The sequence below is a fragment of the Chelon labrosus genome, assembly GCF_963514085.1.
Source record: "Chelon labrosus genome assembly, chromosome: 4".
NCBI lineage: Eukaryota > Metazoa > Chordata > Actinopteri > Mugiliformes > Mugilidae > Chelon > Chelon labrosus.
This window is the reverse complement of record NC_140340.1, coordinates 10,578,342-10,595,577: the sequence shown is the minus strand read 5'-3', so window position 1 is coordinate 10,595,577 and position 17,236 is coordinate 10,578,342. Positions and strand designations below refer to the sequence as shown.

Genomic DNA, 17,236 nt, shown 5'->3' with positions numbered 1-17,236 from the left:
TTCTCCCTCAACAACTTTCATTTGGATACGTGACATAAACTAAACACACACACACACACACACAAAACACACACTCGCCCCCATGATTTAGCAAGCTCTACTGTTTACACTGAGAGTCCACTGAGAGTGAACTTTGCCAGGACTTGGTTTTTTGACTTTTCATGCAGCGACAGGCTCGAAAGTTCAGAAGTCCTGCATGCACCGCTAATGAAAGTATGCGATGAACATTTGCGTCGAGCAAAAATGGCTTTATTGTTTATGTCAAGTATGTAAATTGTAAAAAACAGGTGATACAGCAGGCAAAAAGCAATCATACACCTAGCTTTCATTACAAGCATTAAAGAGATTAAAGACAGAGGTTACGGCGTAAAGCACAAACAGAACAAACAACAAGAAAAATTTTTACATTGAGGTGACATCTTGACTTAAAGACGTTGAACTAAGAAATCATCCACTCTTTTCTGCAGGACAGACTCAGAAGACATGAGCCAGCAGTCCAGTGTCACGGGCGCAGTAACGCTATAGTCAGCAGCCGTGGTTCTACAAAAGAAGGACAAACAGGGTCACACAGCTTATCCTTGTATGTTGCAGTAATAGCTGCACTCTGAAAAAGCTTTAATTTGTATGCTAATAACAAATATTTATACAACAGAATAAAATGTACCTCTTAGCGTCATACTCCTGGCCTTTGAATACCAGTTTTGTGCCAGAATCGCCCTGTTTCTCCTCATAAACTGCTGGGTCTAGAGCTGGACACACAATAAAAAAAAAAAGCATGATGCTAAAATGTTGGCTCTTACAAACAAATGATGCAATCTTTCATTTAATTCAGAGGTATATGCACAGACACGCTCTGCCTTCCACCCACCTAAAATTCCTTCAGTGTCGATGGCCGATGGCCTCTGTGTTATGACCGGCCAAAGGAATTCTTCTCCATCCTTGTGATGAAGCAAGATGACTATGCGCATGTCTCCAGCTGTAACATCTGTTTCCTTGTCCCGTCTGATCACTGTCATACTAGAAAAAAAATAATAATAATTTCACAAACACTGTGAACATGTGTGTATGTCTAAGCTTACAGTCTATAGTCCCTTCTCTTCTGTCAGGAAGGAGATTTTCAGTTTTATCTGCAGCATCAGAAACAGTTCTCTTTTGTTTCTGACCAGTGACAATATATTCATGGAACTATAGTTACTTTTGTTACTCTTGTTTTTCTGCCAGACAGTCCGCCATGCTCCTAGTCTCTGTAGGCTACTCCATCTCTGTCAAGTGTAAATTTTTCTGTTAAGCTTCATTTTAGTTCATTATTCGACGCTATAGAAACAGGATGTGATGTCACGATGACTACAAGTTGCCATGCCAATGGCTCCATGAAGTGGACCTCTGGGACCGTGATTAAAAATAAAAAATACATAAGCTATATACACTACTCACGATAAGTTAGGGATATTGTGAGATTTTTGGGATAGGGAGGCAACTGTATTGGGGTGATAGACACACCTCATTTTGTGTTTTCCACGTAATGGTCTCACTGTGTACAGTGTGCCTTACATATTGGGGCCAATACCAAAAAATACTAAAAGACAACCCTTTTCAATGTGGCATCAATTTCAACATTCTGTGGGTATAAAAAGCTGGTATTGTCAGTAAGTCATTCCAAGTTCATCATTCAAACAGCCATGAACACACGACGTCACTTAACGGATGAGCAGCGCCACCTGGCCATAGCGCGCCTTCGGGTCGGTGGCAGGCAGTCAGATATTGCTCGTGAACTTGGTGTGTCTCAGAGTGTCATCAGCAGACTTGCATCAAGACACAGAACTACTGGCAGAGTTTGTGACAGACCCAGGAGTGGAGGCCCACGAGTGACAGACCGCAACGATGACCAGTACCTGGAGACCTATGCACTCAGACATCGTTATGCAACTGCCACACAGCTGCAGGCCCGTTTATGAGATGTGAGGGGTACTAGGGTTTCCAGACAAACCATTCGCAACCGACTCTACCACTTTGGCTTGAATGCCAGACGACCGTTGCAGGTGATTCCACTGACACCAAGACACCGCCGTGAACGTTTGCAGTGGGCACAAGATCATATGACCTGGACAATGCAGCAGTGGTCTACCCGCTACTGACATTGTCAATTTTTGTTATTTGGGGCTATCCTTGTTAATGTCTAAATTTTGGGGGTAATAAATATTAAACTAATGAAAATGGTATTTCTTCTCATTCATTATTAGTAATATCAGAGGGAACTTTTACTTATTTCATTAAAATTCAGACCAAATAGGAAAAGCACTCATGTAAATAACAATATCCCTAACTTATTGTGAGTAGTGTATAATTCAGCATTTCCTTGTAACTGGTGGAGGTAGAGCAGAGAGCAGTATTAATTAAACAAAAAAGTGAGTGAGGTCAGAGGAAGTGGGTGCGGGTCATCAGTGACAGTGCTCCAGACTCTGGCATCAGTTTGGGCAATGCAAGGAAGTGGGGATGTTTTGTCCATATTTATATACAGTCTATGCGTAACACACTGAACAGCTGGTGAGCTCAGGGAGAAGAGGAGCAAAGCTTTTCTGGCCTTCACATGAGGTTATGAGTCCATGGATAAGGTTTAAATATGTTATTGGGCACGTGCACCAAATGTAAGAAGACAGCCAGAAAGGTATAAATTGTACTTCAATTCAGTGTGCAGGACCTTAAATGTAATCGTCAAAATAAATTTCACATTATAAATCCCTCACATTTTATTCATTAGTTTATTTTTTTTAATTTGTGCCTTAACTGGATACTTCAATACTTCATCTGTGGTCTAAGGAAGGAAAGGTCCAATAATGTAGAAAATACATGATGTTGATTTCTTATACCACTGATTGATAGAAGTAGATACAAAAATATAACCTGCAACCACATACTTTAGCTTAACATAAAGAGTGAAAGCAAGACAGCTAGTCTGGGTTGCTGTCCCAAATTATTATTATGCATGTTGAGCTAAGTTGAAAGAAAATAAATGCCAATATGTTATGTTATTCCTTTAGGAGTTGCTCTCATGTGAGTCACTGCTGAGAGTGCCTCCTGAGCATTACACTGCAAAGTTACCTTCCAGCTGTGATGGGATCTTGTCCAGTGTGGTGTGTCACTGTCTGTCCCAGTGTAACAGAGACTCCCGTGGGGTAAACTTCAACATGGTGATCGGTTTTGAAGTGGATGACAATCCTTCTGAAGCCCCCATTTTCTATCGAATCAAGCTGGCCGTTCACGTACAGCTCTGGTGCAAAAGAAACCAAATGCAATTCAACACAACACGGCAAACTGGAGAATAGACATGGATAAGATGGATAACAAAGAAGAAAGATCTTGGGGGGAAAAAAGTACATAATAGAGTTTAAGACAGCTAAACCCTAATATTATACTTATTTTTTTACCCCAAGATCTTTTTTGTGAGCTAAATTAAGAATGAAAATAGGAACATTACTGACCGCTGCTGGGGAGGTGATATAGTTTAAGGGACAGACTTCCATCTAAGTCATAGCACAGTGGAATCGACTGACTCTCAGTTTTTAGCAAAAACCTGTGGACAGGAGGAGCTGAAGACACAGACATGCACTGAGTTACCAGCAGATGGAAACATGTAAACTGAAACAAACAAAGCTTTTATGATGATGACAGTCCCATCCTGTCTCAACTTCCATGCTGTGCTGGGGTGATCAGTAGATACATACATCATCAAACTGTGTATTAGCTGTAGATTTACATTTCGTCACACTGTTAAAATAATCGCCTAAGTCATTTTTTGTCAAAATTGTTTTTTTGTTTTTTTTTGCCGAAATCATCTCCTCATGATGCCGGCCACCTGTGGTAAAATCGCCAACATCCTCTGTTGATCAGTTCATGTGATTTTACCCCTTTAAGATGATGGCCTATGGCAAGTGTGTGAGACTTCTGGTGAAGTTTTTTGTGTTTCCTGAAAAACTGTGTTTTTTTTTTTTCTAAAGACACGTGTGAAAAAATGTGTTAGGCGATTATTTTAACAGGGTGACGATTTGCAACACGCCTGCGTGGACCATCTTATAGGTGTCTCGTCCCTCTGCACCCCCCACTGGCCGTGCAGTGACAGTACAAGTGTCTTTGGGTGGTTCATGGGCTTAAAGGGGAACTACTGTATTTTACAACCTGGACCTTATTTGTAGCATAAAATATGATCATACTCGCCCATATAACTTTTGTGTCATTTGCACTCGTTCAGATAATTAGATCAGCGTATACCCATATAGCAGGAGTGACTTGGGCACGGAGACTCTAAATAACTCTAAATAACGCATTATCTGCCGCGGTTGGCTTGTTTACCTGTAATTTGCAACTGCTATGGTTCGTCCACAACCTTAGAATCGGAAAAAGTATTCAGCCATGTTGCAAAAAAATAGCAGTAGCAAATTACAGGTAAACAAGCCGACCGTCGCGGGTGCGCATGGAGCTTTTAGAGATGACATCATCCAGGTCAGAAGACATCATCCGGGGTCTGTAGGTCAATCTACAGACCCCTGATAACAGGTAACTCTGGACTCATAACTCTGTACATAATATACTTGTCTGCCGTATTCTATTCTATTGTTTTTTTTGTTTTTTTGTTTTTTTTTGTATCTTCTGCATCTTGCATTGTTGTTTCCTGCCGCTTTATCACCCTAATTTCCCCACGGGAATGAATAAAGTCTTATCTTATCTTATCTCCTGAACGAGTGCAAACGACACAAAAGTTATATGGGCGAGTAAACGATCATAGAAGTTCCCCTTTAAATGTAATAAGCCACACATGGCAAAGTGTGGATAAAAGGGTATGGCTGGAAAGGCGGAAAGAAGACATCTCACTTTGGCTGCAGAAACTCAACACCCAAAGATTGTTTGTCTTGTTTGTTTTTTTATGTAGTTTGTTAAAATAAATACATCTTGTAACCCTGTCTATCTCCACTTTATGTTCCAGATCTCAAGCATTGTAACATGTAACAATTGTAACATGTAGAAAAGGTTTGGGATATGACAGAAAAAGTCTTAATGGAACGTTTAAATAAAATATTGTTTCGACCCAATTTGCTTGATATGTAATTAATAAGTAATTAACAAACTTACTAAGTGTAACTGCTGTAAAGGGGCGGCACAAAAGACAAAAGCAGCATGGTGTATTTGTCAATAAGTGTTGTCTTACTTCTAGCTTTTTTAAGATGAATACAGCATCTTGTTATGCTTCATCAGATTATAATGTAGTGATGATGTGTGCAAATGACACACCAGGAGGGAGAACCCACTCACCCATAGGAGCAGTGAAGAAGGATCAAATTAAACGTAAATATACAGTATTTATAACAAATAAATACCACTGCCCCCACCATGTAAAATAGCCTCTGATAACAAGGCTGAGGTTTGTCTTTGAGAGATGTGTCCCCGATCTGAACAAAGATCCATCTTTCGGGTCCTTGCTAAAACACTTAGGAAAAAATATGAATTTTCTTGCTCTGTCTTATAATTAATAAGTAATTAACAAACTAAGTGTAATTGATGTAAAGGAGGCCAGGTCAACACCTTGTGCTATTTTTCATGTTTTTTTAGTTGCTCCTAAATAGTTTTTGTGCGTCATATTGTTGAGGTCTACTCTATACACATGGAGGTGAAGGTAGCTGATATTTATCACCACACCTTTTTAATAAAACAGATACAGATTTTATGATTTTATTACCAGCAGTCATTGTTGGAGCTTTGGTCGCCGGGACTCCTGATGCTGTAGGATGGAAATCTGTTTAAAGAGGGAATAAATTTAGATAGTCACATACATTAATATTACAAAGTATTTTCACCACCTGCTTGGACTATCTCTCTTTTTTTTTTTTTTTAATTGGTTTATTTGATAGGGACCATGCATATTAATGAACATTGCATGTTCCTGTTTTATTTATCCTCAAATGTATTTTTATTTTAAATTTTGTATTTAAGATGTATGCGTAAATGTTGTTTAACCCTGTTGGCATAATTATCTATATTTTTTAATATGAAATGCACAGGTATTTAAATATAGACTGTATGGAGAAGTCAATTAAAGATGAGTAAAGTGAGGAAAACAATTTAGGAAAACACATTATGCGCTCTATCAAGAAGTTTAGTGAAATTATTTAACAAGGACAGATTTAGAGGGTTGTCCAGTTGCTTCTTAGTTGAACAAATACAACTCGTGCCATAATCACAGCATTAGAAGGGCAGTTCAGAGATAGCACAGAAAAAGACATTTACCGTGTGGCATCAAAAATGCAACTCCTGGTTGTCTGGGGAGTCCAGGGGAGTTCATAGTATCTGGAATACAAACAGTCACATTTCAGAATTAAATATCTGTTATATTGTGTGAAGAAATGTATTTATTTATTTTTATAGATTTACATATGGCTACCACTACCACGATACTTGTCAGTTTCACAGCCCATCTCAGTATGGCAGGACACCTCCATCTAAAAACTATGAGTTTGCAGGTGGTGCTGAATGACACATGAAGCAACACGTGCCCCCATCTGACCAATAGCCTTACAAAAGTCTTATAGTCATGTCTTTGACTACACCTGCTGCCCAAGTCCCAGTGCAATGGACCACTGCATACATACCCTTATGAAGGTGAAACGACTGGCCACTACCAACTGTGAAAGAGAACACAATTAAATTTAAATTTACAGTGTTTATAACAAATAAATATTGATGCCATGTAAATTAGCCCCTGATCTTCTTAAGATATAAAGGAAAAGTGGGAACTGGAAATGAATGTTGTTATTGAGGATGAGGAGTGGGAGGTGGTGTGTGAACAAAGCACTCATAGTCCAGCGTGGAAGGAGTTAAATTGGAAATTACAAATGAGATATTTCAAGAAACCCTCCAGCACATCAAAATTTGACAAATATAATACAAATTTATGCTGGAGGAAATGTATCTTTTGGGATTGCCCAATACTGATTCCATTTTGGCAGGGCATCCAAGCAGAAATTCACAACATTCTGAAAATGAATTGGTAACAGTTGGTCGTGAGAGTTTTTTTTTTTTGTTTGTTTGTTTTGTGGAGGTCTCCTGTCAGGTACTTTCTCCCTCCATGTGGGGCTGCATTTGGTGGGATGTTTATTTGTGAAGCAGATCATGTTTTGGGTTTATATGTTTGCTGAGACACTGTTTGTTCTTTGGTTGTTATTTTTTGTCTTTAGTTTATTGTTTTGTGTTGTTTTTTTCATATCCATAATTTTAAATAAAGAATGTTTACAAAAAAAATTAAAAATTAGCCCCTGATCAGAGGTTTGTCGAGAGACGAATCCTTCAGGTTTTTGTTAAAACACAATAAACTACAAATGGCATTTAATTTAATAATTGTGTAGTACGTACTTTGATGCTTTTAGCTGTTTTTTTTTTTTATTATTATAGATGTTAATGCAAAGATGTGATCTTTGCAACTCTTACTTTGTGCCTCTGCTCTGGAGTTTCTTCATATTTAGTGCAAACATTCACTGGAGCTCAAAGATGAACTGATTATACAGTAATTTGATCCCTACGACCTGTAACCAGAACACCTTTGAAAGTCCTCTGTTTATGCACAGTATATGGATAAAGGCTAAAGACACGTGTGACATTTTGTAATATTTACAGTATGTTAAAAACAACAGTAACATAAAAAATTATATTTTTAGTGAGCAAGAATACATCTCAACGTGTAGCATTAAATGGTTGCTTTGGTTTTGGTTGTTCTGGGGGACAAAATTACTGATTTCACCAAAACCGATGGCCTTGAAGGTGGTGATATAACACTCCTTGCGATATAACATGACCTCAGGCTTGCTTCTCACAACGCTAACATCTCGATGCCAGAAAACTTAGGTCTACTTCAGGGGTGTTGCAGAGTCCATGCTTTGATAGATGGACTAGAGGAATATATGTGGAGGAAGTCATAATATGTTTTTCATCAGAGTATAATGTAGTGAACATGTTTACCCATGACATACCACGATCGGGAGAAGCATGACTCCACCTGCCGTCAATAGTACCAGCACGCCCTGTGAAGGAGGATCAAATTAAATTTAAATATACAGTATTTATAACAACTAAATACTCATGCTAAGTAAATTAGCCTCTGAACAAAGAGGTTTGTCTCTTAGAGGTTTATCTCTGATCTGAACAAAGATCCATCCTTCAGGTTTTTGTTAAAGCACATTAAACTACAAATGTCCTTTAGCATTTAAATTAATAATTGTGTAGGATATATGCTGATACATTTGGCTGTTTTTATTATAAATATTACTGCAAAGATGCTCTGGATTTGTCTGTAAACCCACATTAGAGAGTTTCCTCATATTTAGTGCAAACATTCACTGGGACTGAAAGATGAACTGATTATAATTTGATGGTCAAACGAAATTCAATGATTGTACCTACGACATGTAATCTGAAACTCCTCTGAAAGTCCTCTGTTGATGCACTGTATATGGTCAAAGGCTAAACACATGTGAAATTCTGTAATCTTTATATTAGAATCAACAGTAATGTTTTTAGTGAGCAAGAATACATCTCAACGTGTAGCATTAAATGGTTGGTTTGGTTTTGGTTGTTCTGGGGGACATTATTACTGTTTTAACCAATTCTGATGGCCTTGAAGGTAGTGCTATAACACTCCTTGTGATATAACATGACCTCAAGTTACCTTTCTGGCATACATACCTAAAGGAGTGGTACTCCCTCGACTACTCCCTGTGAAGGAGAATAAAATTTTATTTCAATATACAGTATCAGTATCAGTGTCAACAGTTAAAGACACATGTGAAATTCTGTAATCTTTATATCAGAAACAACAGTAGCATAAAAACTATGTTTTTAGTGAGCAAGAATACATCTCAAGTAGGGGTGTACAATATTTGTATTAGTCCTGCGGTGTCACGGTACGGGTGTCACGGTTCGGTGCACGCAGTCATAGGGCGAATAAGTCTGAGTGAATAGTCTATTAAATAAAAAGAAAAAGTCGAGTCCTCACTTCAATCCAGGTGGCGGTAATGAGCCTAAAAGCTGCCAGCCACACAAGAATAAAAGTAGACGAAGAAGAAAAGTAATTTTTGCTTGTGGACTCGTAAAACGTGCAGAGTTAGAATAGCCGCTGGGGACTTTATTAAAATCACCAGTGTGGGAACACTTTGGTTTACCGGTGCAACATAACGGCGATGGCACGCGAGTGGTGTACCGGACAAAGACTGTCTGCCGACGATTTTTCGCGGAGGTGCAGTACGTCGCTGGAAACACATAAAACATGCTAAAGCTCTTAAGACGGCATCGCCCCGATATGTCTGTCACTGGTGGGTGGAAAAAACAAAACGTGTGTGCAACAAGTTAGTTTAGTTAGTTTCTTATAATGAATTTACCAAAGTTGCCAGTTGCTACCTGACTAGCCTCCGTTTATCCCTACAAGAAATTGTAGAAGCCTGATCACAAACCACATCCACTTAATGACTTTTTTTCACAACGCTAACATCTCTGTGCCAGAAATCTTAGGTCTACTTCAGGGGTCTTTCAGAGTCCATGCTTTGATAGGTGGACTAGAAGAATATTTGTGGAGGAAGTCATAATATTCTTCTTCATCAGAGTATAATGTAGTGAAGCTGTGTACCCATGACATACCACGATGAAAGAAAGACAACCTGCCGCCAAGAATAAGTGGATCTGTGAAGGAGGATAAAATTCAATTTAAATATACAGTATCTATAACAAATAAATACTCAAGCTACGTAAATTGAGGTTTGTCTCTTAGAGGTTTATCCCTGATCTGAACAAAGATCCATCCTTTAGGTTTCTGTTAAAACACATTAAACTACAAATGTTCTTTAACATTTAATTATGTGACTGTGTAGGATATACATTGATACTTTTGGCTGTTTTCATTATAGATATTACTGCAAAGATGCTCTGGAGTTGTCTGTAAACACACATTAGAGAGTTTCTCCATATTTAGTGCAAACACTCACTTGGACTCAAAGATGAACTGATTATAATTTGGTGATCAAATGGGATTCAATGATTGTACCTACAACATGAAATCTGTTGATGCACAGTATATGGTCAAAGGCTAAAGACACATGTGAAATTCTGTAATCTTTATATTAGAAACAACAGTAACATAAAAAAAAAATGTTTTTAGTGAGCAAGAATACATCTCAACATGTAGCATTAAATGGTTGGTTTGGTTTTGGTTCAAGAGGAAAAGCAGCTGCTCCCCTGTTCTGGGGGACACGATTACTCATTTCACCAAATCTGATTGCCTTGAAGGTAGTGATATAACACTCCTTGTGATATAACGTGACCTCAGGTTAATTTTCCGGAGCTGATCAGGTTTTTGGTAAAACACACTAAAAACAAAATCACAAATTTTAGATTAGGCATCTATAACTTGAATAATGCTGTGATCTGTCATGTTACTTTTCAGTTGTATTTGACGCATCTTTATTTATCTGACACATCTTTGGTGAAAATATCCAGATGGGTCTGTAGGATGAAGTATTTTTATGTAAAAACATAAATAACAACACAGGGAGTTTTTCATTACTCTTCTCTACACTGGCTTTACTCATTGAGTGATTACCACACTGTTAGTGGCATGTGCTGGAAGAAGCCTGATCACAAACCACATCCACTTCATGACTGCTTCTCACAACGCTAACATCTCAGTGCCAGAAATCTTAGGTCTACTTCAGGGGTGTTGCAGAGTCCATGTTTTGATAGATGGACTAGAAGAATATTTGTGGAGGAAGTCATAATGTTATTCTTCATCCGAGTATAATGTAGTGAAGATGTGTACCCATGACATACCAGAGTTGGGAGACCAACTGCCAACACCACTACTACCAAGACCTGTGAAGGAGGAAAAATTAAATTTAAATATACAGTATCTATAACAAATAAATTCTCGTGCTACGTAAATTAGCCTCATATCACAGAGGTTTGTCTCTTAGAGGTTTATCCCTGATCTGAACAAAGATCCATCCTTCAGGTTTCTGTTAAAAGACATTAAACTACAAATATCCTTTAGCATTTAAATTATGTGACTGTGTAGGATATACATTGATACTTTTGGCTGTTTTTATTATAGATATTACTGCAAAGATGCTCTGGAGTTGTCTGTAAACACACATTAGAGAGTTTCCTCATATTTAGTGCAAACATTCACTGGGACTCAAAGATGAACTGATTATAATTTGGTGGTCAAATGGGATTCAATGACTGTACCTACAACATGAAATCTGTTTATGCATATATATGGTCAGAGGCTCCACCACATGTTAAATTCTGTAATCTTTATATTAGAAACAACAGTAAAAAACAACTATTTTTAGTGAGCAAGAATACATCTTAAGATGTAGCGTTAAATGGTTGGTTTTGTTACTTACAATTACCGTTTTCGGCAAACGTCATGGTTTTGACAGGAGTGATAGCACTCCCTACTTACTTTTGTGATATGTATAGTTGTAGGATCGTTAAGTGTGAAGGAGGATAAAATGAAATGTAATACATACCATTTATAACAAATAAATACGAATAAAATAAGACTGTGCGTACATATACATATATATATATTCCATGCCCTCTCCATAAACGTGAGATATTTGTGATGTTGCTTACCTGGAACAAGTCTTGCCTGTCCTATTAAGGGAGAATGTGGATAATGAGATGCTGCACACACTTATACATTTCCATTTCCATTTCCACTTGTGTTATGCATTTGTGTTGCTCACCAGCTGATCCCCCCCTTCCTCCATGTCCTGCAGATCCACCTTCTTTTGGTTTATGGAGTACATCTGCGCTCTCGCCTGGAGGCTTGGTGACCACCATAGATGTGAGTGGGGTCACAAAGCTGTACTTCAGTGACAGCTCCAAAGCCTGTGTCTTCACTTTCTCTTTCTCTGGTCCGGATAACTGCAGCCTGTGTCACAAATTGTAATTTGAACTGAAAGGTTCTGTCCTTTGAGGTCTTTCAAACATAGCCAGATAATTGTCTTTCAGAAAAACAAAGCCCCAAAGAGAAGCCCAAAGCTCGGCTTCCTTTTCTGTGAATTAGCACGTTTAAAGCTGAAATGTTCGTGATAATATCAGCTTAAGCAAACTACCAATGATAGATAGAAACTGGACAGTCATCCTTTTTTGTAAGAAGCCAGCTATCATGTACTTCAGTGTTTAACTAAAGACCCGACACACTCTGAGTGGTAAATCTTCAGCCATTAATAGTGGAAATTACATATTCCCTGCAGAAGTTGTACAGCAAATTGAAATTGTTTGGATTTTTAACATGTTGCTTTTGGCTTATGGAAAATGTGGTGATCTTTTTCCAATATTCTGACATATTTGTGTGCGATTGAACTATGAAAATATCAATGTGTGATACTCATAAATAATAAATTACACACATGAAGGAAAAACATGAAGACAGGTATCACACTCACTCTTTGTCCAGGAGCTGTTTAACTGTGAGGTAGGCCCAGACTCTCTGGATTATGCCGTCAGACGGTTCACTGGTCTCCAGGAAGGGCCTTGTATCAGAAAATGTCAAGTTTTGTCTCCTCTGTCACAATCCAGATGAAACGTAATGTCATTACACAGGGATGCTGACAGAGACAGACAGATGTTCATACTACAGCTGATGCGCAGTGTGGATTCAGCCTTACCGAAATGCCCACAACTTGTGGAACAAAGGTTTCAATGTTGTTGTCAGTGATCTGACCGGCCACCACAATCTCAGAGCCATTATAGTACTGACTAAATTCAGTCTGGGTTAGATTGGTCCCACCAGGGTAGGTCATTGTCACATCCGTCAACAGAGGAGTGGCCACTTCCTCATAGAAACCCTGTGGACAATAGAGGATGGACACCATATGAACGTTGAAACACTCTACGGCCAACAAAACCACACGGTAAACAGAGTACTGATGATGTGGAAGAAAATACCTTCAGCTGTAAATCAGCGTCAGAGTCTTCATAAATCCTTCGTGCCACACCGTTGTTCTGCAGCGACATTTTCTCAAGGAACTCGAAATTGACATCGAAACCGAAACCAAGACAGTAGAGTGGGAATTTGTCCGCAATGGCCTTTTTAACATTTGACTGTATAGTCTCGGGATTCGTCTCCCCTGCGAGGACACAGTACAGTTAACCTCAGGAAATGTCAGACCAATGAATAGCTCCAAACATAGCTACAACGGGGTTGTTTTGGTATGTTTCATTATAACCTGAGGTTGGGTCTCCATCTGTGAGAAGTATAAGGATAGGTGCTGAACCTTCTCTGGGATGTGCATTGAGCATTTGTGCTCCCTTCAACAGTGCGTCATTAATGTTTGTGGCTGAAATGCAACAACAACAAGTTTCATTGCTACCATTCTGCCCAAATGATTATATTTTATAAGTATTTTTAGAAAAGACTCACCTCCTGAACTATCAATGCGTTCTACAAAGACCTTGGCACTATCCAGGTTTTCTTGGGTGGCCTGAACAAGTTCTCGTTTCCAGTAAAAAATCCTGTTATCAAATGTGATTAGGCCAAAGTAGTCATCTTCTGACAGGTCATTCAAAATATGCAAGAGTGCTGTCCGGGTCTGGGCACAAAAACATTATTCACACACGTTATTACATTCATTTTTTTTGTGTGTTCATGAATTTTCTACTCGTCTGTAACACAGGCAAGGTGTGACAAACTCACACTCTATAAGCACTGTACCTGTTGTATTTTTCTGCCATGCATCGAGCCACTTCGATCAGCAACAAAGACAAAATTCTTTGGTATTTTGGGAAGACTAGATGGAGCAAAATGATGTACAAAGTACCCGTCTGATTTCTTATGGGGAGTGAGAAGAAAGTTAAAAGATTACAGATGAGATTTAGAAAGACAGAAATTATGAATAGACACCGATCAGGCATAACATTATGACCACCTTCCTGCCTTTCGTCTTTAATGTTTTTTGAGTTGTTCCTAAACCGTTTTTGTATGTGTATCTGTGTCAGGCTGCATCCTACTGGGGACGGTTGCTGCCATCAAGGAGTATCATTGGGGTGGGGGCGTCTGGTCTGGACCAGGTGGGTGGTACATATCCACAGAAATGAATGCCAGGTCCAAAAGTTTCCCAGCTGAACATTGTATTGTCAAAAGATGGTCAGTGTTATTCACTTCTCCTGTCAGTGGTTTTAATGTTCTGGCTGATCGGTGTTAATAACATTGAGCTACATGATTAATATATTCATGTACGTATAATGACCATATAAAACTGCAGTTTTGATGAAATTAACTTCACTCTTCATTTACCTGGAGTTCTCCAAATGGGATGCCCCTGTTGACGTCATAAACAATCACCAGATCTCCATTCATACCCTGCTCTGAACAGCTGTCACATGTTTTCTGGTTGTCCTCCGTTGGATAGAAATGAACCCACGCCTAGAAAGACAAATTGATTAGATTATAGATTTCAAGGGTTTTTTATTGCCACTGTCGCATTATTTCAACAGAAATAATTTGATAAGAACCGTGAATAGAATAAATCAACATGAACCAGAATAAAAATAGCGATTGAGCTATAATTAAAACTGCATTTCAACATGCCATACCTGTTTGTCTGTGTGTGTTTTGGTGATGGCATTCGCCATGGCTTTGGTGCTTAGTCCTCCTTTCACGTCGATGAAACTGATTCCGGCTTTCTCGTGGATGTACACATCAACCTATACACAATAAAATAAAACAGTTAGAAGACACTGAGACAGTTGAATTACCTGGTTGATCTCTGAGTAGATAGCAACAAGAAAGACACCTTGAAGTCTTTGACAGGCTGCATGGGTCGAGCGTGGATTTGCAGCTCGTACTTGCCATGCGTGCGTTTCATCAGTTCCTCATAGGTGAGCTCAAAGGTGACCTTTTTGTGAGCAGCCACATTTACAGAGGTCTTAAATTCCTCCAGGGTCCTCCCTACAGAACTACAACAGAGATAATAATCATTGTTTTAAATTGCGTTAGGCAGCCAGTTAGTGTGGACATGAGTTGTGTGAGGTTTTCCTACTCGGATGATTTCAGTTGTCATATTTTAGAGACAAGGAGATACTCAAGAAGAGGACAGTATGTTGCAAAAAAGAACAAAAGAACCCATTCTGTTCATCTGAAAATACACATGTATAAAGAACCAAGAAATCAAATATAATAATAATCAGTTATATAATTATAATTCATTGATACCTTACAATTCCAGCACTTTGGCCTCGAGATACAGCCTCAGTGTACTGTTGCTGAGCTTGCTCCTTAGCTTTCACAAGACCATCATACACCTGGCCATCAATAAACCTGAAGAGGACCACGAAAAGCTTTTGTTTACACCTGTGTAAGCTTCCAATTGATTTGTTAACATACATACATATATGCTTTTCTTTTATTTGCAAATATTCACACACACAAATATTGCGTCACACACACATTCTGAATCGACTGATGAAGGCATTCTTGGGAATCCGGACTTGGAATTCAATTTCCTTTGGCTCGTCCATGCGATTGGCCACGCGGCTGGAGATGGTGGTGGTGGCATAGCGACTGGTCACCGTGGAGTTGATGTGAAAGCTGTAGATGTCCCAGTCATCCTGAGCAAACAGAAGAGGTCACATTTCACAAGAAAATGGCTTGATTTAACTCACTGGCTGACGACCAGCTGACCAAAGATTAAACAAGGTGGGTGACTTCAGTGAAATGTTATTGGTGTAGCTATAGAAACACCCCCGTTCTCATGGTTTTTCAACTCATGTTTCAAGTTCACAATGGCTGTGCCCGTCCACATTGATGGCACGCACACAGAGGACATGGTGTAGACTCAGATGCACTCTCTGAAACCTTTCTCCCTGATTCGTCTTATATCCCGACCGTATAACAAGATCATTTAAAACACATTAAATAACCCTTAACTTGAACCATAAACCTTAACCACATAAGGCTTTCCATTCTTAACTTGACTCAGTTTGCCTTAACCTCCTGCAAACCTTACCACATAGTTTTAACCATAAAATGTACTGAATCAGCTATGTGTAACTATGATCACACAGAAAGGAGAAAGTGCATTACACTGACCTATAATCAGTGCCCCGAGACTCTCTCTAACCATAACCCGAACTTAAATGTAACCTACCCTAGTTTATTTTGGATAAACCTACCCTAATCTTATACCAGGTCTTCAACCGTATTTGCAATTACATACACGCATTTACATTACAAATGTCCTCAGTCTCCAGGACAAGGTGTGGTCCTCACACAAACAGACGTATAAGATCACATACACGGTCATGATCCCATCGCTCCATTTTAAATTATTTTCCTAAAGACTTGCTTTAACAATGAACCAGCATTACTACTTGCCCAAGCCTGATATTAACTTAACCTTACATAAACTTTAAACCAAACATTGTGGTGTCCAAATAGATGAGAGTACATTGGTGTGTAAACAGATTTATGTCTCCAAAACAAGGGTAATGCACACACACACACAAAATAACCCTGAGGCAAGAGAGCCATGAGGTCCCTAAACCTGCTTTTTCTGATGTCTGAGGCAGAGGGAGAGTTCAGTGTGCTGCAGCTAAAACTGAGCCCATGTATTATGTGAAATATCTATCAAAATTGGCAGAGGTGGTAAAATTTAAATATATTCAATAGATTTTTTTCCTTGCGCTGCAGTGCTCTCCCCTTTGTCTTTTGTGACCTTACCTTGTCTGGTAGTGCGGTCGCCAAACCCAGCAGCAGCCCAAAGAGGGTCACTTGCACCACAGTTCTCTCCATGGTGCACACCACTACTCTGCAACCCAGACAGCTGAAGCTGTCTTTTAAACTCAAACAAACAAGGACAGTACAAATGTGCACAGATTTTTTTCTCCCTCAACAACTCTCACTTGGATACGTGACATGAACTAAACACACACACACACACACACACACACACACACATAAAAACACACACACTCGCCCCAATGATTTATCAGAAATTCTGCTGTTTATGCAACCTCTGGTATTGACACTGAGAGTCCACTGAGAGTGAACTTTGCCAGGACTTGGCTTTTGGACTTTTCATGCAGCAACGCAGGCTCAGAAGTCCTGCATGCACTGCTAATGAAAGTATGCGAATAACATTTGTGTCGAGCAAAAATGGCTTTATTGTTTATGTCTTCAAGTATGTAAACAGGTGAT

General features: G+C 39.0%; 1 protein-coding gene across 1 annotated transcript; it reads right to left on the bottom strand.

Annotated features, from left to right (window-relative positions):
- Nucleotides 1-72: 72 nt before the first annotated feature.
- On the bottom strand, nt 73-17,140 carry LOC311486895 (inter-alpha-trypsin inhibitor heavy chain H3-like). The gene is made up of 19 exons (XM_084542912.1): nt 16,760-17,140; nt 15,488-15,648; nt 15,254-15,358; nt 14,835-14,997; nt 14,635-14,745; nt 14,336-14,464; nt 13,754-13,870; nt 13,463-13,631; nt 13,269-13,379; nt 12,988-13,169; nt 12,708-12,887; nt 12,486-12,604; nt 11,725-11,968; nt 6,639-6,671; nt 3,480-3,651; nt 3,100-3,268; nt 869-1,017; nt 665-749; nt 73-540 (listed from the first exon to the last, which is right to left on the bottom strand). The coding sequence occupies exons 1-19, from the start codon at nt 16,829-16,831 to the stop codon at nt 426-428; spliced, it is 2,586 nt and encodes an 861-aa protein (XP_084399038.1). The 5' UTR covers nt 16,832-17,140; the 3' UTR covers nt 73-425.
- Between the last annotated feature and the right edge of the window lie 96 nt (nt 17,141-17,236).